Raw genomic sequence first — 25,593 nt, 5'->3', positions numbered from 1 at the left:
GGAGGTCCAGCGCTCCACAGCTGATCTGAAAATCACAGCAGAACATTCCAATCATCCTGACAACAAGCACAAAAACAGATACATCAACATCGTGGCCTGTGAGTCAGCTGTAAAATCTGATTACGATGTCCTGCGGAATCCAATTATGTTTTTATAACATGTTTTCATCCTCTTAATAATTCACTCAAATATGTCAATGCTCTCCCCAGATGACCACAGCAGGGTTAAATTACGAGCTCTGGCAGGGAAAGATGCCAAACATTCGGATTACATGAATGCCAACTACGTGGATGTGAGTTTTACCGACCACATGACCCGTTTAATATTATGTCATGGCTTTATTTCTTTCTTTTTTTATGAAGTTTCTGATTTGGTTTTCTTTTTCTGTTGATGTAATTCAACTTTTTTAATTGACAACGTATAAAACTTATGTCATGTTTTTGTTGCTGCTGTAATGACTTTTTCACCTGCTATTACTTTTATTGATTTAGAAACGAGCAAAATTGGGTATCTGCTTCAAAAAAAATATTGACATATAGATAACTATTTATAATTTCTGTCAGCTGAACTTGTTGATAACTGTTACAATATTGATTGCATCTTACCCATAAATATACTCTACACAATTTGCAGGGATACAACCGGCCCAGAGCATACATAGCGGCCCAGGGTCCTCTCAAGTCTACATTCGAAGATTTCTGGAGGATGGTGTGGGAGCAGAACACAGGAATCATCATCATGATCACAAACCTTGTGGAGAAAGGAAGAGTAGGTTAACTTCTGTTATTTAGAAATCTCCAGAGGTGAGCGATATAACACATTCAGATGTGGTAAAATATTGTTGTGTCTGTTCTGTTGTGTCCTTCAGAGGAAGTGTGACCAGTACTGGCCTACAGAAAACAGCGAGCAGTACGGAAACATTGTGGTGACGTTGAAAAGCACCAAAGTGCACGCCTGCTACACACTGCGGCGTTTCCTTATAAGGAACACTAAAGTTAAAAAGGTAATTAAAAAATCATATCTCACTGGTGAGTGTTGATCTGCTTTGTTTGAACCATTGACTGTATATTAATATATACAACATGTCTTCACTTCCTACCGCTATGCTAAACTGAAGCCAAGATGTGGAAGCTGCCATGTTGCTTGTGTGATGTTATTTGAATCCAGAGCACACCGCTTCACTTTCCCCATATGTTATGTTATAGCCTTATTCCAAAATGGATCAAATTCCTTTTTTTCCTCATCAATCTACACACAATACCCCATAATGACGAAGCAAAAAAGGTTGGGTTTTTTTTTTTAGACGTTTTTGCAAATGTATTAAAAATAAAAAACAAACATCGCATGTACATAAGTATTCACAGCCTTTACTCTGTTGAGTCACCCTTGGCAGCGATTGCAGTCTCAAGTCTTCTTGGATATGAAGCTGCAAGCTTGGCACACCTGTATTTTGGGTATTTCTCCCATTCTTTTATGCAGATCTTCTCAAGCTCGGTCAGGTTAGATGGGGAGCGTTGCTACACAGCTATTTTCAGGTCTTTCTAGAGATGTTCAATCAGGTTCAAGTCTGGTCTCTGGCTTGGCCACTCAAGGACATTCACAGACTTGTCCCGAAGCCACTCCTTTGTTGTCTTGGCTGTGTGCTTAGGGTCATTGTCCTGTTGGAAGGTAAACCTTCACCCCAGTCTGAGGTCCTGAGCGCTCTGAAGCAGGTTATCATCAAGGATCCCTCTGTACTGTGGTCTGTTCATCTTTCCCTAGATCCTGACTAGTCTCCCAGTTCCTGCCGCTGAAAAACATCCAAATAGCATGATGCTGTCACCACCATGCTTCACCGTAGGGATGGTATTAGCCAGGTGAGGTGGCTAATACATATTAGCCAGGTGGTGAGAGGTGCATGGTTTCCTCCAAACGTGACACTTGGCATTCAGGCCAAAGAGTTCAATCTTGGTTTCATCAGACCAGAGAATCTTGTTTCTGATGGTCTGAAAGTCCTTAAGGTGCCTTCTGGCAAACTTCAAGAGGGCTGTCATGTGAATTTTACTGAGTTGACGGCTACCTGGCCACTCTACCATAAACGCCTGGTTGGTGGAGTGCTGTAGAGATGGTTGTCCTTCTGGAAGGTTCTCCCATCTCCACAAAAGAATGCTGGAGCTCTGTCAGAGTGACCATCGGGTTCTTGGTCACCTCCCTGATCAAGGCCCTTTTCCCCTGATTGCTCAGTTTGGCAGCTCTAGGAAGAGTCCTGGTAGTTCCAAAAGATACAATCTTGTCTCGGAGGTCTACAGACAATTCCTTTGACCATGTCTTAGTTTCTGCTCTGACATGCACTGTCAACAGTGGCACCTTATATAGACAGGTGTGTGCCTTTCCAAATCATGTCCAATCAACTGAATTTACTACAGGTGGACTCCAATCAAGTTGTAGAAACATCTTAAGGATGATCAGTGGAAACAGGATGCACCTGAGCTCAATTTTGAGTGTCATAGCAAAGGGTGTGAATACTTATGTAAATGCAACATTTCAGTTTTGTTTTGTTTTTTTTCTTAACTTTATTTTTCATTTTCATTTTGAGACAGCAAAACAAATACTCATCAAGAGGGCAACATATGATCACAGCTTTCTGCTGTCACAAAAATATAACATATATTACAAGACTATACACATTCAAAAACAAAACAAAAAACAAAGCAAGCAATCAAAAAAAAAAAAAAATTGTATGTGTGTGTGTGTGTGGGGGGGGGGATTCATAATATCAGTGAATGCTAATGTGGAATCTTAATTTACTCCAATAATTGTTTTTGCTGGCCACTCACTACCAAAATAAATACTAAGGGGGACCACTCTTTGACAGAATTCTCCAGGGTTGAGATAACCGTTCAAAAGGAAGAATTGATAGTAGTTTATCGTACCACATTGATATCGTAGGAGAATGTAACTCAAGCCAAACCTGCAGGATCGAAAGGCGTGCAGCATACAACATGATAGTTAGCAATTTTACAGTTTGACTAGGCAAGGGCATGGGGCTGATTCCAAAAATACACTGTTTAGGATCCATTAAAACATAAACACATACACATGCATACATACACACATGTAGGAGCAATGTCATTCATGTCTACTTAGGCTATTTCTAATAACTTAGCTTGCCAAAATAAATAAATAAATAAGTCATGTAAAATAAAAATGATAAGTAGCCTACATGAATTAAATTCATATTGAACAAAATTAAACAAACGAGCAAAAACAAAACAAAAAGAGCATATAAATGAATGAAAAAGGTTGGCAGGTTATTTTCCCCTAGTCCAAAATGATGTATTCTTGGTTTTCTCAATTACAGTAGCAGTCTATCCAACACTGTAATGACGGTGGATCATTTCTCTCTCAGTCATTTCATTGGGGATTCTCCACTATCAACTTCCAGGCCATTGAGAAAATCCAGAGCCTCAGTAGGCGATTGGAAACTCATTTTAGAGTCCCTGTACTCAACAGAAAGCGTAGCAGGACAGTGCATTGCATACCTTATGCCAGCGATCTGAAGTTTCTTTTTCACTGGATCAGGATAAATAAAGATCCTTCTCCCATTGAAAGAAAGTTCTCCTCGCTCCCGGGCACAGTTCATCACTTTTATTTTTTGTTGATAATTCCCGAACTTCACAATAATAGGTCTTATTCTTGATGTATTCGGTGTAGAAATGCAGTGCACCTTTTCAATTTGCCAACGGGGAATCTACCTGTACATCCCAGCCCAGGATCTCTGGCAAGAAGCAGCGTATAAACGCCACTGTGTCCTTCTCTTCACTCTCCATCACAACTTTTTTTTTTTTTTTTTTTAATTTGCAAAAATGTCTAAAAAACCTTTTTCGCTTTGTCATTATGGGGTATTGTGTGTAGATTGATGAGAAAAAGGGAAATTAATCCATTTGGAATAAGGCTGTAACATAACAAAATGTGGGGGAAGTGAAGGGGTGTGAATACTTTCTGGATGCATTGTAGATTTGTTTTTAGTTTGGCTGATTCATCGGGCTCATCCATTTGGCTCCTTGGCAACTGAGCTCCGTGTTTAGTGAGTGAGCAGTCTGCATTGTGTTCATGTCTGCTCTTATGTTTTAGGGTCAGAAGGGGAACCCAAAAGGGAAGCTAAATGAGCGCGTTGTGATCCAGTATCATTACACCCAGTGGCCTGACATGGGAGTACCAGAGTACACCCTCCCTGTCCTCACCTTCATCAACCGCTCATCAGCAGCTCGCACAGCAGACATGGGCCCCGTCCTGGTGCACTGCAGGTACAGGACATTACCACCAAGCTCATGGGCTAAATGAATGTTACTTAATGACTGTTTGATATTTGCTGACTTGGTTAACAGCTCCCTCTATGGGCTCTTCCATTATGCTCACATTGCTCTGTGCTCTGCTCTTCAGTGCTGGGGTTGGGCGCACAGGAACGTACATTGTCATTGACAGCATGCTGCAACAGATCAAGGACAAAAGCACAGTCAGCGTCCTGGATTTTCTCAAACATATCCGCACACAGCGCAACTACCTAGTTCAGACGGAGGTAAGAAGCCCAAAATCATCACTTAACTGAAGGAATTGTATTCCCTCTCTAACATTAAAAAGGTCACCTATGATTAAAGATGGGAAAACAGTAATAAAGCTATTCACTTTAATACTCTGAGCTCACGTAAAGGTCACACTTCCAGTTTCATTGCAACAAACAGCTGATAGAATCAGTCCACTGTGGCTCAGATATATTTTACACACACTCATTTGCAATTTGATCATGGAGCAGTTGGATTATTCTTTTTTCTCAGATTGGCTTTATCCCAGGATTTACATAAATGGAAGATTTATTGTATTTGATTTATAATGGAAACAAGATTTATATTATTTCTGTGACTTCTATGCTTTATGTGCATTTAAATGCCACTGACATGTTAGGTCTGCCCACAGGCAACATTCTGTAAGTGTAATGTCTTTTTGTGGTACTATTTCAGTTTTATTAGTTGTTGTTTGATTCTTGGCATTTCATTCAATCATGTACAAGTAATGCAGAATAACTCCATTGTGCACTTGTATCCACACAGCAATATTTAACCTGATGCCCTTGTTGTTATTTTTTACACTTTCTTTCAATCATGTTTTTCCTTTTCTGTGTCTCTCTTTAGGAGCAGTATGTTTTTATCCATGATGCTCTGATGGAGGCCATCATGAGCAAAGAAACAGAGGTGCCTGCCTGGCAGCTGCACAGCTATGTCAACAGCATCCTCACACCCAACTCGACAGGTCGCACACGGCTGGAGAAGCAGTTCAGGGTGAGCAAACCTTCTCACAGTCTGACTGGTCTGCTTAGACAAGCTGTCACTGTCCACAGCAGCACCAGCAGCTTAAATCGAGGCAGTCTTTGGATCACAAGCTTGTTAGCAACGTGCACGATGGCTGTTCCAGACGGAAATAGATTGAGAGTGTCTCTGATGTTGGCTATAATAAAATCGTGTCTGTCACCCCTGCTGCCTTATGCAAAGCTTGATGAATGTTTCATCAAACTCCTGCTCTTTCAACATCCGGAGAGACAAACTAATTGCTCCCACATCATGTCACTTCCACCTGAGGTTCACATGCTCATTATTAACGTGAAAGATTTGCTGTAAATCCTGGGTGTTAAACATTATATCTTATTTTTTATGTTTGACTGCAATTTCCAGTGATTCCCAGGAGTGAAACCAGTGTCTCCTTTATTTTGATCCTCTTATCTTTGCTTTCTCTCTCACCAGCTTCTGACTCAGTGCAACACACGCTTTGTGGAGTGTTTTAGCGCCCACAAAGACTGCAACAAGGAGAAGAACCGCAATTCCTCAGTGGTTCCCTGTGAGTATCTTATCTGTTCTACCACAGCACACTTGTGACGGAGCTGAGGTTTTAGAGAACCAAGGTCATGTTGAACATATAAAGCCCCTGCAGTCTGTTTTCCAGGGGGTTGGTCAGAGTGAGTTTGTATAAAAAGTAATGAGGGCTGCCTTCTTGAAAGGCACCATGAAGCAAATGATGATGAGACTTCTCTGTGCATATCAAAAACACTGTCTACAAATAGAGTCTGTTCTTTGTTGATTACATTTGTCTTTGCTTTTGAAATCAGAATTGCATCATTTCCTGATGTATTCTACATTTTCTAGTTTTCAGTCAGTAAATTATTAAGGACTATTCATATTCCAAAATTAGAATCTATTTCCCTAATCCTATAAGTTAATCTTTCTATGCATGCCCAGCACCCTGATGGGGGGAAGAGAAGGTACTTGTTGCTATAGCAACCGCAAGTACTGGTAATGAATGTGTGCATTATCAGCCAGTGTGATATTATGGAGGCCTGGGTTGTGATTGAAAAGTGTGTTTTTCTATCTCTGTGCCTCTCTACAGCGGAGCGAGCAAGGGTTGGGCTCACCACTCTGCCTGGGATGAAAGGAACAGATTACATTAATGCATCCTACATAATGGTATAGTGTGATAGTTGGACACTCACTTCTTTGTCCTTGCTCATTGCGTTTTGTTGTGTTTTTTTTAAGAATTTACTTGACAGGTCTGACAGTCAGCTTTCACATTCATTCATCCAGTAATGTGAGTAGTCTGTGCTTTAGGAAGGCTAACAGCTTACCTCTGTCACTTCAGGGTTACTACAGGAGTAATGAGTTCATTGTTACCCAGCATCCTTTGCCCCACACCACAACAGACTTCTGGAGGATGATTTGGGACCATAACGCTCAAATTATTGTCATGTTGCCTGATAACCAGGGCCTGGTACGTAGCCTTTAAACACAATAACTCTATTGTGTTTTTTATCTTTCTTTTTCATCCAAATAAATGAAACAAACATTGTAGTAAAGTTTAATTTATAAGGTACCTGCAGCATAATGTTTGACTTGTCTCCATTTCTATGCAGGCTGAGGATGAATTTGTTTACTGGCCTAGTCGAGAAGAGGCCATGAACTGCATAGCCTTCACTGTCACACTCATCAGTAAGGACAGACTGTGCCTCTCCAATGAGGAGCAGATCATCATCCATGACTTCATCCTAGAGGCCACACAGGTACTCAGACGTCCGTCTCACTCCATGAGCATCTCGAGTCAGGAGTGTTTGATTAGAGTGAGAAGTAGAATCTCAATGAAGCATTACATTATTTATATCATGCATAGTGACATTCCTCTCTCCTGTGTGTGTGACAGGACGATTACGTTCTGGAGGTGAGACATTTTCAGTGCCCTAAATGGCCCAACCCAGACGCTCCTCTCAGCAGCGCCTTCGAGCTCATCAGCGTCATCAAAGAGGAGGCAATGACTCGAGATGGCCCCACCATTGTTCATGATGAGTAAGTTTGTGTTTTGTTGTCTGTAAACACAGAGAAAGTATTTAGTATTAGTATTAGTGTAAACACACACTAAAGGTCTCTAGTAATATTTTATTATTTTTATTTATTATTATAAATCACACTGGCTGATAAATTAATATAAATAATAAATTATTAAAAAGTCCTAGTGATGGGTAGCAATTATTCTTTTTAGTGCTACACAATGCCCAACCAATAGCCACATTTAAAGAAGACATATTGTGTTTTTTGGGATGGGCAAGTCAAAAACCAGGGTTGCTTTGAACACTTCATTTGCAAAGTTACCTCTACTTCCATGATGACATCAGATTGTTTGCACACGTCCACAATCGGTCGTCCCCTTTGTAGCCTATGTTGCTAACGCTTTTCAATGGGTTGATTGCGTTGTCCACTCCAAGAAAAATAAGTGAAATCCTACTACTATCGTTTACATATTACATTTGCCAAAATGGCCAGTTTCATACAGAGGCTGAACTGACAAAGAAACAAGGAGATTTTTTGTCACGGTTTGTGGAGCAGGTGGACCCAAATGCAGACTGCAGGCTGACAGAGTCTGGAGAAACTTACAAATAACCACAGGGTGAATGAACACAGGCAAAATAGCACAGAGACTCGGACAAAGACTGAACTTAAAGGCGGACCCTTTTGGAGCCGACAACGGAGACAGAACTTGAGGCCGGACCTCTCGCCCGGCTCCTGTTGTCCACTCACTGCCAGATCGTCATTTGCAATTACTACATGCCAGACCTTCCAGCACTAATTTACGGACTGTTTTCCTGGTTTCGACCCTGCTTGCCTTGGACCTCCTTTCCTCGTGTCTACCCCGGTGAACGCTCCAGCCTTTTGTCCCTGACCTCGAATATGGCCTGTTCCTGTTTGCCTGTGGCTGTGTAGCGTCCTCCGGCTTCGTTCCTGTTAGGAGAGCCCAGAGACTCCTGCCTGGTCATACACCTCAACTCTATGAGTGCTACTGGCATGATCTTACCTGCTGCCTACTCTCTGTCATCAGTGACCCTGAGCCCTGCCTGTTGCCCTACGCATTCTGCCTATACCTGTTCAGTTACCTTGCAGACTGTAATAAAGATCATTTAAAACTGCTCACTGGTGTTCTGTGCTGCAATTGGGTCCTACCACCTCCACCCGTTACATTTTTGAATAGTAAATCATGCAAACATATACCAGTAGAGTCCCCGAATATAAATATAGATGTGGAAATGCCCCCTGTTGTAAGAGAATCCCGAATGTTTAATTGCCTTTGATCTGTCCTTGTTAAACTGTAGTGTTTACACTAGCAGGGATGAAAATAAGCCAAAGAGTGATCTCCATGGTTTAGATGTTGAAAGTCCTTTGATGTGTGCTGGCACTCAGAATCTACAGGCGACTACCAAGATAAACAAAAACACCACTCTTAGTCTCTTTTAAAACCAGACGACCGTAACAGCTTCCTCATTTGCTGATGTACCACCAGCACCTCAACTGCTTTTAGACAAAACCTCAGCGAGATGAAAAGTCTTTATCACTAAAAGTCCTGACTGTCGATCAGAGACCACACAACAGCCTGCCTATGTCACCCCACCCATTTATACCAGATGCTAGCATGATGGTGTGTTCATTTCTAAAAGCCAGAATTTGTATGGAAGCAGTTACTTTCCTTTTTGTTGTAGTGTTTAAGATGTAGGCTCTAAAAGTACACATGCAGGTGAGTAGTACTGATGGAGTGAATATTTCAGAGATGTGACGTAGAATAGTTTGAGCATGAACAGGAAGGCAGACAGATTCTACAGAGCTGATTTTGAACATCTCCTCACAGGTACGGAGGGGTGTCAGCAGGAATGCTCTGTGGTCTCACCACACTGTCCCAGCAGCTGGAGAACGAGGGGGTCGTTGACATCTATCAGGTGGCAAAGATGGTCAATCTCATGAGGCCGGGAGTCTTCACTGATATAGTAAGATCATAATATTTGAACATAACAACTGAGTCACTTTTCAATTTTGGACACTAAAAATACACACAGAGACAACAGTTGTTAAGACATGTTGGCTCCAAGTGAATGCTAATGTTGCTTTATATGTGCTAGATGTGTGCTGTGTTTTTATCTACCTATTGGTGATATTGTTGGCCAGTATGAACTAATCAAAAATATACTAGTATTGGCATGAATGTCAGCTAGCGAGAAACAAATATATATGCCACAAATGTGTTTGTTTGAGGCACTTTAGAAATGGTGCTGTCATTTATCCACCAGTACTAACAGATTTATTGTCACTGTACAATGTTCTGCTCTCTGTCTTTGTTTTTAAAGTGTCTATAATCGATATTGTTTGAATAACAATTTATCACATGATAATGTGTAATGCTCATAGTGATGAACCAACAGTGAATTATCACCTGACTCTGCAGCTCCACTTTGCTTTACAGTGACTTTCAGCTCATTGTTTAGCTGTCTGGCTGCAACTTTACAGTTTTGGTTCACTCTCAGCACCCTCATAGTCATTTTCAGACTCAGCAAGTTCTTTTTTTTCACAGAAAAAACTCTGAAAACCTACTGTACACTACCTACTGAGCACCAAACAGCAGACACAGTTAGTGACTAGCTGGTGGAGCTCCTAGCAGTTAAAGAGCCAGTTATTTCCCAAGAGACCATAAACAGAGTTAAACAAGAGTCAGTATTGGACTGGGTATCGACAACAGCTCCAAATGAATGATAATGTTTGTTACTGCTCTGTAGATGTAAATAACCAACTGTTTATTAACAACTTTACCATATCAACATAAAAGCTAAAGATATTGTAGATCAGTATTGTTCACAACTTGTTTCCACTGCCAAAACGAATCAGTTAATGCAAGTCTGAGAACCGAAGTGAAGGCATCCAAATCCTATTTCAGATGATGAATTTTCCTTTTAGCTCTGTCTTAGCTGTTAAACCTTGACATTTGGTTCTGTGTCAGTACCTGTGTGACTCTAAAAACAATAAATTAAAAGAGGCTTAAAAGCACCACAGAGGTAGGCGATCATTCTTTTTGGTTTGTCACTAGAAGCAACCTCTTACACACTCCAGTCATTTTATTTGATTTTAGCAATATTGATAAATGCAGTTTGCAAATAAATGTCTTTCACAGATTTACAGTAAGTCAGAGGATGTGATCATTTTGACCTGTTGTGTGTTTGTGTTTATGTGCACAGGAGCAGTACCAGTATCTTTACAAAGCCATGCTCAGCCTCATCGGTAACAGAGAGTGTGGCCTGAGCCCCATGCACATGGACACTAATGGGGTGGTGGTGATCGCAGATGAGTCGGACCCTGCAGAGAGCATGGAGTCACTCGTCTGAGGACATTCTTACAGGCACTTACTTTGTAAAAAAAAAAGAAAAAAAATCTGAGAACTTTTCTGAGGCCTTTTTTGCCAGACTATTGATTAAATGAATAACCTTATTACTTTTTATACTGATAAAAGTTTTTTGATATTTATGTTTTTGTTCTTTATTTTCTTGTCTTAAATGTTATCCTGCTGAGCGTTTGCACCTGTTTTAAGTTGACATGAGGAAAAAAGCAGCTCTGTCCAGTTTGCACTATACTATCAGTGTTACTGCCTAAAATCCAGTGAGTGAAACTCTATCACCGTATATCCCGGCAACATGACACAGCTGGGATCTTGGACTCGCAATGAGACAAACTCTGAAGCATGAAGACCAGGATGAGTTAAGGCGATCCACTTCCATGAATGTCTCAAAAACAAAAAACATCACATCACAACGTAGCCCAGCATGTCACATTATGTCACTTTGTCACCTTGATCAAATTAACTTGTGAGGCTCCCCTTCACGTGGGCGACGCTCTTTATCATGTGTGAAAAGACTATTATTACCTGCCTAATATTCATATACTGTCCAAATATCTCACTGCTGTCTTGTAAAATGTACTTATGGCTTTTGTTAACGTGTGTTACAACATCTAATGTGAACATTTATTATTGCTTTTTACAGGGATTCATATTGTTATATTGTTTTGTAATATATATTATCTCCTTATTAACCAGCCATTGTTTATTTTGGGTTTTTTTAATTCAGTACTTTTGCCTATTTGTCCACTGGCCTTGTTGTAGAGATTGTGTAGGTTTTCATGAAAAGTCTACAATGCTCCATTTGTGTTTTTTTTTTGTTTTTTTCCTTTTTGAAGCATTTTTACACAGCTTTTCTAACCTCAATTGTCAAAGCTCAAATGATAACAAATGTTATACTGTAGGTATTCATGTTGACACAGCACATTGCCTACAAAACATTTCCACCCCCTCAAACTGTTTATTATAAAACATCAACAATCAAAGTGGATGTAATTACGACTTATTCTTACACTGATGAATAGAAAAACTATTTTAATGTCAAAGTGAAAACAAATGTCCTCAGATATATTCAAATTATGTTGAAATATGAAATACAGAATTGAAACTGCAGCCTTGAGACGATGAGGATAAGGATATGTATTAGCTTTGTACAACATCAACCTTTTTATAGACACGTTGCTGTGCAGTTTTGATATATCATATTTGGGTTTATATTTGTCTTGATGGGAAATAAATCTTTCAGTCATCTCGTACAGCACACCTCCTCTAACTGGCCTTTGCATGTAAATACATTTGTTTTAGTCTCCAGCTGCATTGAAGCGTCCTCATCGACGATGCTGCACCACCAGGCCTCATGGTGGGGATGTTTCTGGCTTTGGCTAACACTCAATATAAATCATAAAACTCTCCATTGTGTTGCAGAGACTCCCAATTGCTTTTATTTGAGTTTTTCACGAGAGGCTGTCTCTTTGCCACTCACCCAGAGCTACAAGTGGGCAACAGCTCCTGTTTCAGTCTAAGACCCTGCAGCTCCTTTAGTTAGTAGTCTCTTATCACACTCCGTTTTTGAGGACCACCTCCTCTAGTCGGATTAACTTTCTCCATTTTTATGATAATTTTAGGAATATTCAGTGCCTTGAAATATTACTTTTATCCTTCGCTTTTCTTCAATTTGTTTCAAATATTTATCTGGTTTTATGATATAGGTTTTAGCGAGAAAGAATTTAGCCAATCTTAAGAGTTGGGTGTGTTTGTCCGAAAATCACCTTAATTCCACACAGGTGAATTCACCTTATTCTAAAAAGAGATGCAGCAGTGATTTGATCTCAATGAAATCTAAGCAATCCTTGATTTATTTACCTGTACAGTTTATATCAGTTCATAGAAAGCAGTTTTCACTTTGACGTTAAAGGGTCTTTTTCTGATGATCGGTCTTAAAAACTTTGTCCACTCTGATTCCAAGTTTCATAAAACATGAAAAAGTTCTGAGGGAGGTGAACATTTTTTGAAGGCAGTGTAATTTCTTTTTTTGGGGGGGTGGGTTATGCTTTATTTGTAACCAAAGATGTGGTTCCAGTTTGCAACATGTAAGTGGTTTATTCTGAGATCTATTTAATCAACCAGAGTTTAAATCAAAGCTGTTAAATCTTGCAGTTCAGACTTCCAGTATCAAAGGTGTGAATTTAACAACAGTTAAGCATGTTTCTGTTTTAGCCTCAGGAGCTCACCTTAGATAATCAGAGTACATGCCGCTTTCCTCACATTAGACAATACGATTTCAATTCAGACTGTAAATGGTATTTTATTTGGGCTGATATTCTGTCTCTTCTGTTTTGTGGCTATAATTACAAGCCCCTTTTCAACCATAAACATCCCTCTCTCTTGATTGATTTATGTGTATACTCATAGTGTGTGCTCTGGTGAAAAGTTTTTTTTTTCCTTCTTTGAACACCCACTTCTCTGTCAAAGAGGAGTTTGCTACATACACTGAGGGAAAAAAAATTCTCCAACATTTGGAGAAAAGTCCAGATTTCAGATCGCTTCAGTCAGCAACAAAAATAATTTTTTTTGCAGCAACTGTTTTTGATTTTGTTCCTTTTATGAATGCCAGCATTACTGTATGGCTGCTTGATATTCTCCATGGTCATTTAAAACACCAATGCAGTAGCTGCTCACACTGACTTCAAAAGACAAATGTCTTTAACCAAACCTTTGTGATCATAGAAGTTTATATTTTCATACAGAGATTTGGTTTGTAAAGTGCCCTGTAACAGATTGTGCTTTTGTGGAAAATTTATTGTTCAAATCTACACAACAAAGCCCCAACATCCAGTCATTTCTACCCCTCTGAGGTCCATGCTGATATTTGACCAGATGTTCCAGACGTTTGCTTAATGATCTGGAGATCCAGTGTGTTAGCCTAAGTGCATTATAGGCAGGTTGGAAGTTAAGTCTATTTTGTAACTTGTAGGGCAGTTTCACAGTTGTTCAAGTCTGTCTTTAAACAACAGTCAGGCCCCCAAATGAATATTGACAAGTTTTTTTCTTCTGTTTCTTCTGTGCAAAAATGTATTTAAAATTACCAAATTAGTCAAATCAAGTAGATCTTTCAAAGTTAAGGTCTTGTTACAGTCCTTCCACAGTAGCTGAATAGGAAAACACTGTCAAGATGGAAAGAGGGATTGTTTTAATTACAGGACTAACTGTGGAAAATGTCTACTTTTTTATGACTGTAGCTTCATATCATCTCCAGAGAAACATTTTTTGTTCAAATGAGGACTGTGGATTATTTTGTCCCATGTCACTTACACTGAAAGTGCAGTATGAAAGGATTTCTTAATGGGCAGTATGAACAGGAGGAATGAACAACAACTATCAAATTCACTTTGATTCCAGACTGTTGTTTTAGGAGAAAAACTGAAAAAATGTGAACCTGTCCTTTGAGCCTATTTTGTAACTTAAAAATGAATAAAATGGTTTTGCCCATCATATCACATGTTTATATGATGGTATCAAAGCAGTATATTCCTATGATGCTGTTATACCATATTATAGTGTAATTGTGTTATTTAATAGGTAAATTGTATTGCTATACATGAAATAAAGTCTGGGTTTGGATGCACTGCATCCTTGTATTACATGAAATTACTGATGGATGAGTTTTGATTTGAAGTGAATAATGATCCTGTTCATCCCTGTCACACCTTGCTGCCAGTCAGCAGACAGTTAAAGGTGTGTATGATTACGTGTCAGGTGGACGAGCAGCAGGTAAACATGACAACGGATGCACATGTACAATAATTTTTATTTAGAGGCCACAGCTCTTGCATATTACAACTGTTGGCTTTCATAAGGCAAAAGCAAGAATGAATCCACCAGCTAATTCACACAGAAAACAGAAAGCATTTGGGGAGGGTGGGAACCCACAGGCATGCAGCGATGGCTCAGAATGCAATGTACAGCATTTTATATTTATATATATATTTATATAATATATACAAAACAACAGTGAGACCCAAACAAATGCCAGACATCTCATTCTACACAATTACAGAACAAAGACAGACCAACTTTTTTTTTTAATAAAAAAAAATATTTTTGCTCTTTTCTCTGTAAAAGTGCAACTCAATTAAAATAGAACCTGTTTCAAGGCCTTTTAATGTTGAAATAAAAATAGAATCTCCCGAGTTATCAAAATGGAGCTATGAGAATATTGCATCTCTAGAATACCTTCTCATTGAAGTTCAAAGATTCCCATTGAACCATGTCTAATTAGTAATTGAGATGAGATCACATAGCATTGACACATGATAAAAATGCAGGTCTAGACTTACTGTCGATGTTAAGAACAGTGAGTAGACAACAGTTTATCTGTAACAGCCGTAAACAAATACAGAGGTTTATTTTCAGTTTGAAGCAGTTGGCATTCACTTAAAACAGACAAGACAAATAAAAGGGTCCACACACTCATCATCACGACAATGTACCATTAATGAATGTAGAATACGACAAAGAAGCGCCATATAGGTTTGCATTGGACAGGGACACACCTATTAATCTCACTCAACATTGTCAAACAAATGGTTCTCCATATTGCTTAGTAACACATAGAAATGAATTTAGAAATGAATGAATCAAAGATAGGTGCTATCTTTATCATGACACAGCTAAACTGCCAATCATGGTTATTTTTTAAACATTTTTATTTTTGAGTTTCCTCAGTATAAGTACTATTTTTATAGTTAATAGTTCCTTCATAGGCATTTCGAGCTGACAAAGAGGTCCTAGAGTGGCTATCTGAGTTGGTACATGCATCGGTAACCAGGCTAAAGTCAAAAGTGTGAAAGGGGGGGTTGGGGTGAGGGGTTCAGGGGCAGGGTTGGAGTGTCAGTGCACAGGCTCTAGTCATCCTCTTCATCCTCCTCGTCACTGTCCTTCATGGAGATGCCCTGCATGCCTCCTTCCCTCACCGAAGCAGTGGCCTCTTCCAAAGTCAGCCTGTTGCGCACCGTGTCGTACATCTTACTGTTAAGGGTGGAGTCAAGTACACCCTGCAGGCGGAAGTCCCGGTACTTTTTCTGCAGAGGAGGAGCGATACATCATATATCAGCATGGTTGTCTCTGTGTGGACGCAAAGCATTCTGGGCATTTGTCTGAACATGTTACCTTTGTAATCCTGATGAGAATCTTAAGCTGGTAGACATGCAGCTGTTGATCCATGCGCTCAGTGAGCCAGGTCCCCAAAAGGTTCATGGTGGCAGTGTACCATTGCTGAAACACATAAACACAACACTCTCCAGCAAAACACACACTCACACACATACTCAGGACATCGTAACATAAAACTAACCCCAAAGACAAACATAAAGAGCTATGACTAAACACAGACAATAACGGTAAGTTTCAAGCACCCCCTTATGTGTTTTCAAATATCACTTCAATAAAAACCTGGCAGGTTTATACATAAGAGACTACGTTTCATTTCACCCACGTGTACCATGCCTATACAAGTTAGTGAGGATTAATATTGAGTCTCTATTCCCATTCACAAGACACACATTCTCAGAAACTGCAACCAATGAAAGGTAAGTAGATGCTGTATTCATTTAAAAATGAAGAAATGTTTCAGATAGATATTTCAAAAACAGCTCAAATGAGTTACCTACACTATATGCTTGTTTCAACTGTTTCTTTTCATCATTCATTTTAAATTCTTACCACTCAGATTGCCTTTTGTCTCAATTTAGTCTTTTTAAAGCCCCTGAAAACTTAGTTTTGAATCTTAATTGTTCAGGACTAAATAAGCCACAATCTAATTTAACATTTGGAAGATACATCCTTGGGTGTTCTTTATTTAAATTTAAGAGTTTAACATTCAAAAATTGCCTCAGGACTGTGCAGTGTGGTCCCCGGTAATAACATCAGCCAACACAACCCCCACCATTACACCATGAATTGTCATTTTTACACCCTTAGTTTTTGTTACAGATCAAACAAACATGATTAAACCTTCTAATTAGTGAGCGTTAGAAGTGCTGGCAGGCAGATTTTGTTATTTCTGGACAGAGCCAAGCCAGCAGTTTCCTCCTGTGTCTACTCTTTCTGCTAAGCTAAGCTAATTGGCTGTTGGCTCCAGCTACATATTTAGCGTACAGAAATGAGAGTGGTATTGATTTTCTCATCTATCTTCCAACAAAAATGTCAAACTATTACTTAAATGTAGTGCTGCATCAATCACAGTGAGACGCTGATTTGGAAAAATAGGTTTTCAGGGCCTTTAAATTAATTAAACATAGAAGCTCACCTACTTATACTTTGCATTACTTACTTCATAAGATATTTAAGTATTAATGATGGAAACTGGTCCAGTTACAATTTCTTACATAATGACATACTGAATTTAATTTAATTATATGCAAAATCTACCAAAGTAAGTTTAAAACTTTGCTGAATTTGGGACTCACTGTTTGTTTCAGTAAACGTTCCCAAACACAAAAAAACAAAGACACACGCCACAAGTTTGACACCCACACACACAAACCGCATTTATAGCACTCTGAAGAGCAGAAAAGAGTCATTTTAGAGGAGTACTGATACTACTACTCCACGAAGAAAGTAATACACCAGAGGGAAGGCATAAAGCATTGACAGATGTATCTGTCTCGAACTGTAATTACCCTTTGAAATACTAAAAGAATATTCTCCAAGTCAATATATTGTAAGCCCTGCATGGCCCATCTGTTACTGAAGGCAGTTACTTAGCCTTTATTTATAATCTATTCTAGCCGAAATGCAAGTTAAATTTAAAACACCCTACACTGCAGATATGGAACTACTACAGGGAATTAAAATTATGGTTTTGACAAGAGTTCATTAGCAAAAGAAAAATAGAATGAAAGTGAGTAAATGGTTAGCAGGCAGGGAGCAGTGGTGCTATTTTCTTGTACCTTTTTCTCTACTTTGCTTTGGGTGGTGGTTTCCCAGACTGTATAAATCTCAAGTTACAAGAGAACAGCACCCACGTTGAATAGAAACAGTCGTCATACCTCCAATATCAAGAAAATAAGTCAACTTTAAACATGTGAGTAGGCAGGAACGCAGAAAAATCCAAATTAAAAGGTGTGAGGATGTAATTGTTTTTTTTGGTTATTGAGCTTTTGGCTTTAGTCGAGGGTTTTTTTAGAATAAAATTAGCTGAATGGTTGAAAAGGTTGAGGCCGGATATGCAGATGCCTGTCCACTTCACAGTCGAGTTGAGCGTGCAGTGCATGCAGACCTCGCAGGTGGGTGGGTGGCAGAGTACGTGCTAAGGAAGACTACTCTATGTGCAAATGAGGCAGAACTCTGAGAAAGAGGGTCATGCTAGAAGATGTACACAGGAAGATTATTTGACTCTAAAATCATGCCAACCAACATAATGTGATAAAACAACGCAACGCAACACTAGAGATAAGTGCCACTTTTTGAATTAGAGGAGGCAGCAGGAATGGTGTTAATCAGAAAAAGAGGAAGATAAAAAGGATTGAAATTAATTAGTGAAAGAAAGAGAGATATAGTAGAGGCTGTGCAACAGTTAGGTTTTTCACATGGCATGCAAATGAATTGATGGAAATGTGTTCAAATGAAAGGGAAAAACATTGATATCCTTGGAACTGACGAAATTTTTAAAAATGTTGCTAAAACTGAAGCTTTCACAGCGTGAAGAAATCTTCTGAATATTTTAACATGACAGTGCTGAGTAGGATTTCGGTGCACTTCGGGGCCACACAGAGGACACAAGGGGGAAAATCCAAGCTATAAAAAGTGACGACACAGGAGAGGAGACAAAGGGAGCCAGTGTGGACCTCAAAGACAAAAGCAGACTCACTTCACAACAGCATTACCCCTAACAAAATAATTAAAATCATATTAATCTAACACAAAACTCTCGTTTCTATAGCCAACACAAAAATATAAAACCAAACAGAGACTTTGGAGTATCTCCCAGACATAAAAATTCACATCACTGCCTTACAATATCGATACTCTGTCAGACATGCAAAGCTGTCACATACCTCTAGAGACACTGGTCTATACAAATAGTTTCTGAATGACATGAAGCACACACATCACGGCATTATGTGTCGTTCAAATCACACATGGAGGACACATTACTGTCAATGTATCCCATTAGGATTATGTTTGTGTAAGACAGTGCTCTCTTCACCCTCTGACACACTGGTTCCCAACCTTTGTGGCTTGTTACGTTGTATTTATCTGTGAGTTTTGAGCAGTTTAATCAAAGAGCAATGTTCTCTTCCCTGATTGCTTCCTCTGAATAGTTTTCTTGCAGGCTGTTGTACCAGCTATGTAGAAGTTCAAATGTTAATTTGTTTCACCTTACATGTTTGTTAGAAATAAATACAATATAAAGTACTCTACTTCTAAACAGGCATCAGTCACTTCTTATTAACTGGAGACTCTAATGAAGAGCAACATTGGGAAGTGGGTCTCTGTATTGTTTGTATCATTTGGGCACTAGCATATGATACACAGTCCTGGGTGTAAATATTACAACATTTAGGAGGATAATGTCTAGTCTAGTGTGTAACTTGTCACAATGTAAAAGTTATTATTGATTTTACACACACGTTAATCTGGTGCAACAGGCTGCTGAAGAGTTATTTCATAGAATAAGCAAAAAAATGAGAAATGTGAAAGAAATAACATATTTTGGGCGGTAGAAATGTTATTCTTCTTCTGTCCAGATTCATCCTACAACCTTAAGGTTTCCTGATCTCCAGGTTGGGAACCACTGCTCTGACAGAGAAAGGGTAAATTACATGTCAGCCTTTGAGTTTGACATCATTAGGTCACCCTGACACATCCAGCAGTGCATCTTTCACCCAACTACATGGGTGCTTCACTGTGGACTGAGGCCAAGAGGGCTGAGTGCCATTCATTCAGTAGGTTGACATGTGTCATGTGGAAAGTATCTGAAAGCATAGATCAGGAGTGAGCTAAACAATATAAGTTGTGTACAGGCATATGATCACTATGGATACCTATGTTCTTTCCAGAGAGCACTGCTTTAGATAATCCTTTTTTGAGGATGCTTTTATGGACCCTTTGTAAATAAAAGTTTCCTTTTTTTAATACACAAAGGCCCAAAAGCACTGTGGCAATGCACACTAGAATACAGAGGGCAGCAGCTAAGGTTCAGAGAGAAGAGAGACAGAGAAAAAAGAAAAGAGCCAAAAGGGAAAGAAGATCAGAAAAGCCTCTTCTGCCAGGCTGAAATACATTTCCTGCTCTCAAAATGGGACTTATCCCTCTCTGCCCTGTTGTTTTGCCACATTCTGAAAGGCCCCTCCCTTCTTGTGAGGAGGAGACGGCATCTTACTTACATCAAATAACCTTTCTATATACACCTCCTCATTGACCTTATCACGAAGTATATCCTGAGAGTGGCGCACAAAGGTCACATAGCCATCGGCCACGTCCATTCCAGGCTTCTGTAAAACAGAAACAGAAAGAGGTCGGAGGAGAACAACAGCCAAACACTAGTGGTATCACAAATGACCATAATCAGAAAGGTTGATGATTAAAAAGTCACAGTACTTTGCTCAAATGTATCTGGTAAACAGATGGCTAGCATCTCATTTTACTTACAGGGACTTCCACATATTTTGAGGCAGCTTTCACCTGAAATCAGAGGAAATAAAAATTTTCAGTCAGTTCAAGAACAAAGAGGAAGTGAGGGGTTGAAGACGAAAAAGAAATATTATCTCACCGTGAATGACAGGAACGAGGAGAAAAGAGTGCCTTCATCATATCTGGAAATCTTAGCCAGCACTCCCTCCAGAATGGCCACAAACTGGGAAACAAGGGAAATACCAGGATTAATATACAATTGAGAAATTACAACTTAAACATTCAAATTCTAGGATTTTACACTCTCCTGAACAATTGTAATAAAGCACAGCGTATGTAGAGTCCCACCTTTGCAACCAGAAGCTGGATCATGTCCTTTACACTTTCCTCAATCAGTTCATCAATTTGGGTGTGGTACTGTTTCTGCAAAAATGTGAAGAATTTTCAACAAAATTATCAATTAAACATCCTGTTTTTGCTGCAATTTAGAAAATGTGTTGGGTTTTTTTCAACATGCAGTCACTGTCACAGTTTAATTTCTACCTCTTGGCCCATCTCCATTGCGCACAATTTAGCTGATTGGTCCTTGGCATCCACCATCACATTGAACATGGTGCATAGTGTTGGAGAAATGCGGAAATCTGTGGTCTTGCTGCTCTTTGTCAGCTTGGACTCAAATGCCATCCGAGTGCTGCAACACAAGTAAAATATTTATATGCACTATAATATAAAAAATGCAAGAAAGTCTTCATTCTCAGCATTGTTGTCTCTAAGCACTTCTGTTTTCTTCACATGCATATGCACATACACCCAAACAAACACATACCGCTTGACGCAGTTCTCGATCATGTTGCTCGACATTAGCTGCATGCGACTCTCGAGGTGTTTGGCAAAATCGTCCTCAGGCCAGTGCAGGTCCCTGATGAAAGTCTGGAGGGCATCGAGCTTCCAGAAGAGGTCCTCTGATGTTCCAGAGCCATTACTACCATCGACCCAAACACACACACACACATACATACACACACAGGTCAGAAGATTATAAGCCAACCTGCTGAAGAGAAGGGGTCAAAGTTGGTGGGAGGGTTTGAGGGGGGGTGTTTTGGCAGATGCAGAGGAGGATGCTGTTCCTCTACACCTAAGCACAGTCAAAATTTTACTCCGACCATGCACTGACCGGTCCGTCCCAATGTCTGTCTCAATTCCTGTGTACTCAAGTGTTTGGGAACAGTCAGTGCATGGTTGAACAGGAGCGGGCAGGGTTTACTGTAACAAATCAATAACCATGCTGTAGAGTATGGTTATTGACTAGGATGTGAAGTGGCCACATGCAGGTAAAAATCACTGCAGATACAGCATCTAATCACACTGTGTCAAGACAAAAGGGAATGGAGAAGTGAGGGAGGGCATGTACAAAAAAAAAAGGCATTTATGGTCAGATTCTACAAAAAAAGGAAAAAGTGAATTGATATCTTTCATCACAGGCCCTCTCTCAACATCCATGTCCCCAGGCTATTGGGACCCCTGGAAGGATTACCAAACAAACCATGCAGACCTTTAAGGCATCCTGAGTATAGTTCTGCAGGAAGGATGTATGGTTGAGCGGAAAGATGATATAACAGAGAGCTGCAGGTCTGAACAGCAGCTACCCAGCAGTCTCTTTACTATCATCTCCTATCCAACCCAGCATCTAACCTCCCAATCAGACTACTGGCAGGTGGTCAAGGTCAGAGATGAACCTATGACCATAAACCATCTACAGTATGCTAAAAAACACTAAAGCAAATGTCTGTGGACACTGAGGAGATACATCTTTTGTGGAGCTGGATATTGCAAATGTTTTCAGCACATACTGTTTTATATACTGTTGTCTGCACAGTAAATCCCCAAAATAGCCTCAGAGCATTACAGTGTATATGCATATATATATGATTTTTTTAGGCCTGTATCTCCACACCTCAGCTCAACAGCATGCATGTTGAGATAAATGAGAGCATTTCAGCCACTCATTTCAGAAAGGAGAACCCCAACTTCTCTAGCACTTCTCAGAGTGCCCTTGGCATGAACATGAACAGTATCGACACACAACAGAACAAAAATATCTTAAATTTTAATGTCTCATTGGAGGCACACAGGGCTGAATTTTGCTTTGCTGTATTTAGAAATGTATATACATTTAATTATCTTTGTCTAAGGGCATCTTCATACCAAGGCAGGCTCTGTTTGCTCAATAAATCTAAAGTGAACTAGTTGAATACACACTCAGAGTCATATATAGCAGCCATCCATGACGGGGTAGAAAAGCTAGGCATTTGTGGAAGGTTAACTGATAGTCCTGCTACTGGCACTGGCAGATTTGGTACTTTGGGAATTTGGAGGTTCACATTTGGTAGATTCACATTGGGCAGATTACTTGTTAAACTCCTGCAGAAAAAGACAGACAAAAAGAAAAAAAGAATCCATAACAGTGGTGTGGGAGCTGCAAAAAGCCATGTAACACTCATCATAAAAGTAACGTAAAATCTGAAAGTAGGTGAAGACAGAAATGTACAGTAGCAGACATAAAAACAAGACGGTAATTGTCAAAGACACACATTATATGAAAAAAGCCCACAGAGTAAAGTGGGCTGGACTCAGGATGCACACATATACTGTAATAAATGTAGCGAGAGAGGGAAAAGCAACATAATACTCAAAAAATACACACAAATAATAACAAATTATTTTACCTTAACAAATCTTTTATATAATCTTTGAAATCAACAAAATGCAAAAGCACAATGGTGAGAGCCACAACAATAAATTATAACAGCAACATAACAGACTGAAGGCCTTAATTTCTGGCAACATGTCAAAGCACACATTATGAAGGTTAGTTCACAAAACGAGACAACAGAAATATTAGGTGTTGCCCTGATCCTACTGAGTCAGAGTGCAATTACTAAGAAACATACATTCGTCAAAAACAGCTAAAGCTATTTTCTGAATAAATAACCTATTTCTTTCACAGAAAAAAATAGGTTGTTCAGCCCACTCTTGGCTCATTCTTTACAAGTGAACCTAAAGGAAGCCTGGGGGAACGTTACAGCTGCTCTCCCGGATGCTCAGCCTCCACGCACTCAGTCTGTCATCTGAATACAAAGCCTTGCATCTCCAACCATCCTACAGCTTAGCTAGAAAGACGGAGGCTCCTTACTTTACAGGCTCCCAGGACTCTCGATCAAAGCCCTTGTGAATTGACTGTGCGATGGAGGACTCCATCAGATCCACATATCTAACCACCAGAGGAGCATACAAATCCTGAAGGTGTTTGTGGAACTTTCCATTGCACAGATGATCTATGTAAAGAAAAAAAAAAGGCATGGACAGAAAAATATCAGTGTCTTTGTTTGATTTCAGAAAAAATGGAAATAGCATCAAAATAAACAAGATCCCAAGGCTTACAGTCTGCACGGAGGAAGTCGTTGAGCAGTTGGAAGAGGGGGAAACTGTCCCAGCTCTCAGGGGACTGGATCTCCAGTGCGGCGTCCATGTCGATGGCGTAGAGGGCCAGGAAGTTTTCTGCATGCTCCACCATGAGGTCTGTCCACCATGCAAATGCCTAGAGAGACAGTAGGAGGGGAAGCAAACAGCTGAACAGGGAATCCAGCTACTGTAAGACATGAGATGACACAACAACGAAAGACAAGGAAGAAGGGAATAACACACACAACTGAAGCTCATCATCTCTTAAAAAGAAAGTCCCGCTGGATTTGGGTCTGTTCAAGTGCAGTATGTTAAAGAATAAGCAATATTCTGTATTTTTGTTAGTGTCAACAAACCCTATGAAACATTCAAAACTAACTATGTTAATCCATCACTGAGTACTTTGTGACTTCCCTGAAATGTCTGGCTATCACTGGTTCGTACTGAAGAAAACCATTTTTTTTTAAAAATGTATTTATTTTTGTTAGGGTAATAGGCGGGTCTTGTAGGTTTGTTTTAAGAAAATGTTACCAAACAGGGGTAAAGAGTGTATTTGTTTGGAAAATGTTCAGTGGCTGATTTGGTGTAATCGTGAGAATTTACAGTAGCAGTACAGTATGCTGGGATGGACTACAAATAAACAACAGCTCCCATGTCCATTTTTAATAAGGAGTATGTCACCAAGTGCACCACTATGGCTCACTGATGTTTTCTTAATATTTTCTGAACCACAATGTCGGTTGATGGCAAAGAGGAATAAGCTTGGCTGGAAACTTATTTCAATGAGATCTGTTGACAGTAAGAAAAATATAGAAAATTAACAGATCATTTAAGTTTGCATTTGATGTTTACTGTGGTCTAATTATAGGAAATGCATGTTCTGGGTGTTTCCGTTTGTGTGTGTGTGTGTGTGTGTGTGTGTGTGTGTGTGTGCGTGTCTGTGTGTGTGTGTGTTCCATCACATACTCTGGAGTCGAATTCACAGCTCTTATTGACAAGGAATTTGAAGGTGTGATAATTCATAAATTCACTGTGCAAAATGATCACACCATAGGGTTGCCTGTTCGTGCCCTATTATATTCATGACAGCATCTATAGATTCGAGGGAAAGGTGCTTTTGTCATGCAGATGTGGAGCTCCCTGCATGCTTTTCTCTCAGGCTAAGAGATGTAGGGGTCCACCATTCACATCACAGACAAACCCATAGCCCACTAGATGTGAATGTGACTCATGCACATTGCCATCTTCGATTAGGCACACCAAAGACTGCAGCACACAGCATCTCTAGCATTGTAGTGTGTCTGCTCCAATTAGTGACGTACATCTCTGAGATTCAGCTGACCGTTTTCTAGCACAGTCAGGACTTCTTCACCCCTTTGACACCAGGAGTACAGTAGTTGCTTTGCTGGCAGTCTTGGCTTAGCTTATTTGCTTATCATTCAGTTTAACATGTCGCCAAGTTCAATATTAAAAGCTTAATCTTTTCCACATTATGCTGCATGCTTTAATTTTTACAATGTTTTAGTTACTTTCCCATCTGGCTTAACCACCACAATGGCAGTCGAATCCTTACTTACCTTTCTACTTACCTGCCCACTCCCAAGATTTTAAAAGCTAGTTCTAGTGTTAGAGAAACAGGCAGCAAACAAAGCTCTTCTCCATCACATTCAAGGAGAGTCTTATTACGGACAGGGGGGTTTAAAGGGGAGGAGTGTAACAAGTTTCCAACAGGTAAGGAGAAGGTCAAAGGTTGCCAAGCTGAGTATGGTAGCACCA

The 25,593-nt window shown here is 39.7% G+C and overlaps 2 protein-coding genes across 10 annotated transcripts in view; one reads left to right on the top strand and one right to left on the bottom strand.

Moving 5' to 3' along the window:
• ca16b (carbonic anhydrase XVI b) overlaps positions 1-12,731 on the top strand; it is a 108,155-nt gene extending 95,424 nt beyond the window's left edge. The window contains exons 16-29 of the mRNA XM_053315429.1: positions 2-98; positions 210-292; positions 634-768; positions 869-1,003; positions 4,114-4,286; positions 4,423-4,558; positions 5,169-5,315; positions 5,775-5,868; positions 6,415-6,491; positions 6,664-6,792; positions 6,935-7,081; positions 7,219-7,361; positions 9,190-9,325; positions 10,565-12,731. Of these exons, the coding sequence (XP_053171404.1) occupies positions 2-98; positions 210-292; positions 634-768; positions 869-1,003; positions 4,114-4,286; positions 4,423-4,558; positions 5,169-5,315; positions 5,775-5,868; positions 6,415-6,491; positions 6,664-6,792; positions 6,935-7,081; positions 7,219-7,361; positions 9,190-9,325; positions 10,565-10,711 (1,779 nt within the window). The 3' untranslated portion in view covers positions 10,712-12,731. The remainder of the gene's footprint in view (position 1; positions 99-209; positions 293-633; positions 769-868; positions 1,004-4,113; positions 4,287-4,422; positions 4,559-5,168; positions 5,316-5,774; positions 5,869-6,414; positions 6,492-6,663; positions 6,793-6,934; positions 7,082-7,218; positions 7,362-9,189; positions 9,326-10,564) is intronic.
• Positions 12,732-15,623: 2,892 nt separating this feature from the next.
• Positions 15,624-25,593, bottom strand: part of cadpsb (Ca2+-dependent activator protein for secretion b) — a 63,991-nt gene continuing 54,021 nt past the window's right edge. For 6 of the 9 annotated variants that reach the window (XM_053315063.1, XM_053315061.1, XM_053315060.1 and 3 more), the window contains 10 exons: positions 23,797-23,953; positions 23,549-23,690; positions 21,182-21,337; positions 20,899-21,046; positions 20,704-20,778; positions 20,495-20,578; positions 20,374-20,406; positions 20,109-20,216; positions 15,889-15,993; positions 15,624-15,800 (listed from right to left, as the gene is read on the bottom strand). In XM_053315063.1, the coding sequence (XP_053171038.1) occupies positions 15,624-15,800; positions 15,889-15,993; positions 20,109-20,216; positions 20,374-20,406; positions 20,495-20,578; positions 20,704-20,778; positions 20,899-21,046; positions 21,182-21,337; positions 23,549-23,690; positions 23,797-23,953 (1,185 nt within the window). Of the gene's footprint in view, positions 15,801-15,888; positions 15,994-20,108; positions 20,217-20,373; positions 20,407-20,494; positions 20,579-20,703; positions 20,779-20,898; positions 21,047-21,181; positions 21,338-22,614; positions 22,777-23,548; positions 23,691-23,796; positions 23,954-25,593 lie in introns of all 9 variants that reach the window. The other 3 variants (XM_053315058.1, XM_053315057.1, XM_053315059.1) reach the window with 1 other exon arrangement.

Source organism: Scomber japonicus, chromosome 3 (genome assembly GCF_027409825.1).
Source record: "Scomber japonicus isolate fScoJap1 chromosome 3, fScoJap1.pri, whole genome shotgun sequence".
Lineage (NCBI taxonomy): Eukaryota > Metazoa > Chordata > Actinopteri > Scombriformes > Scombridae > Scomber > Scomber japonicus.
The sequence above is the reverse complement of the archived record's forward strand: the minus strand, read 5'-3'. Positions and strand labels throughout refer to the sequence as shown.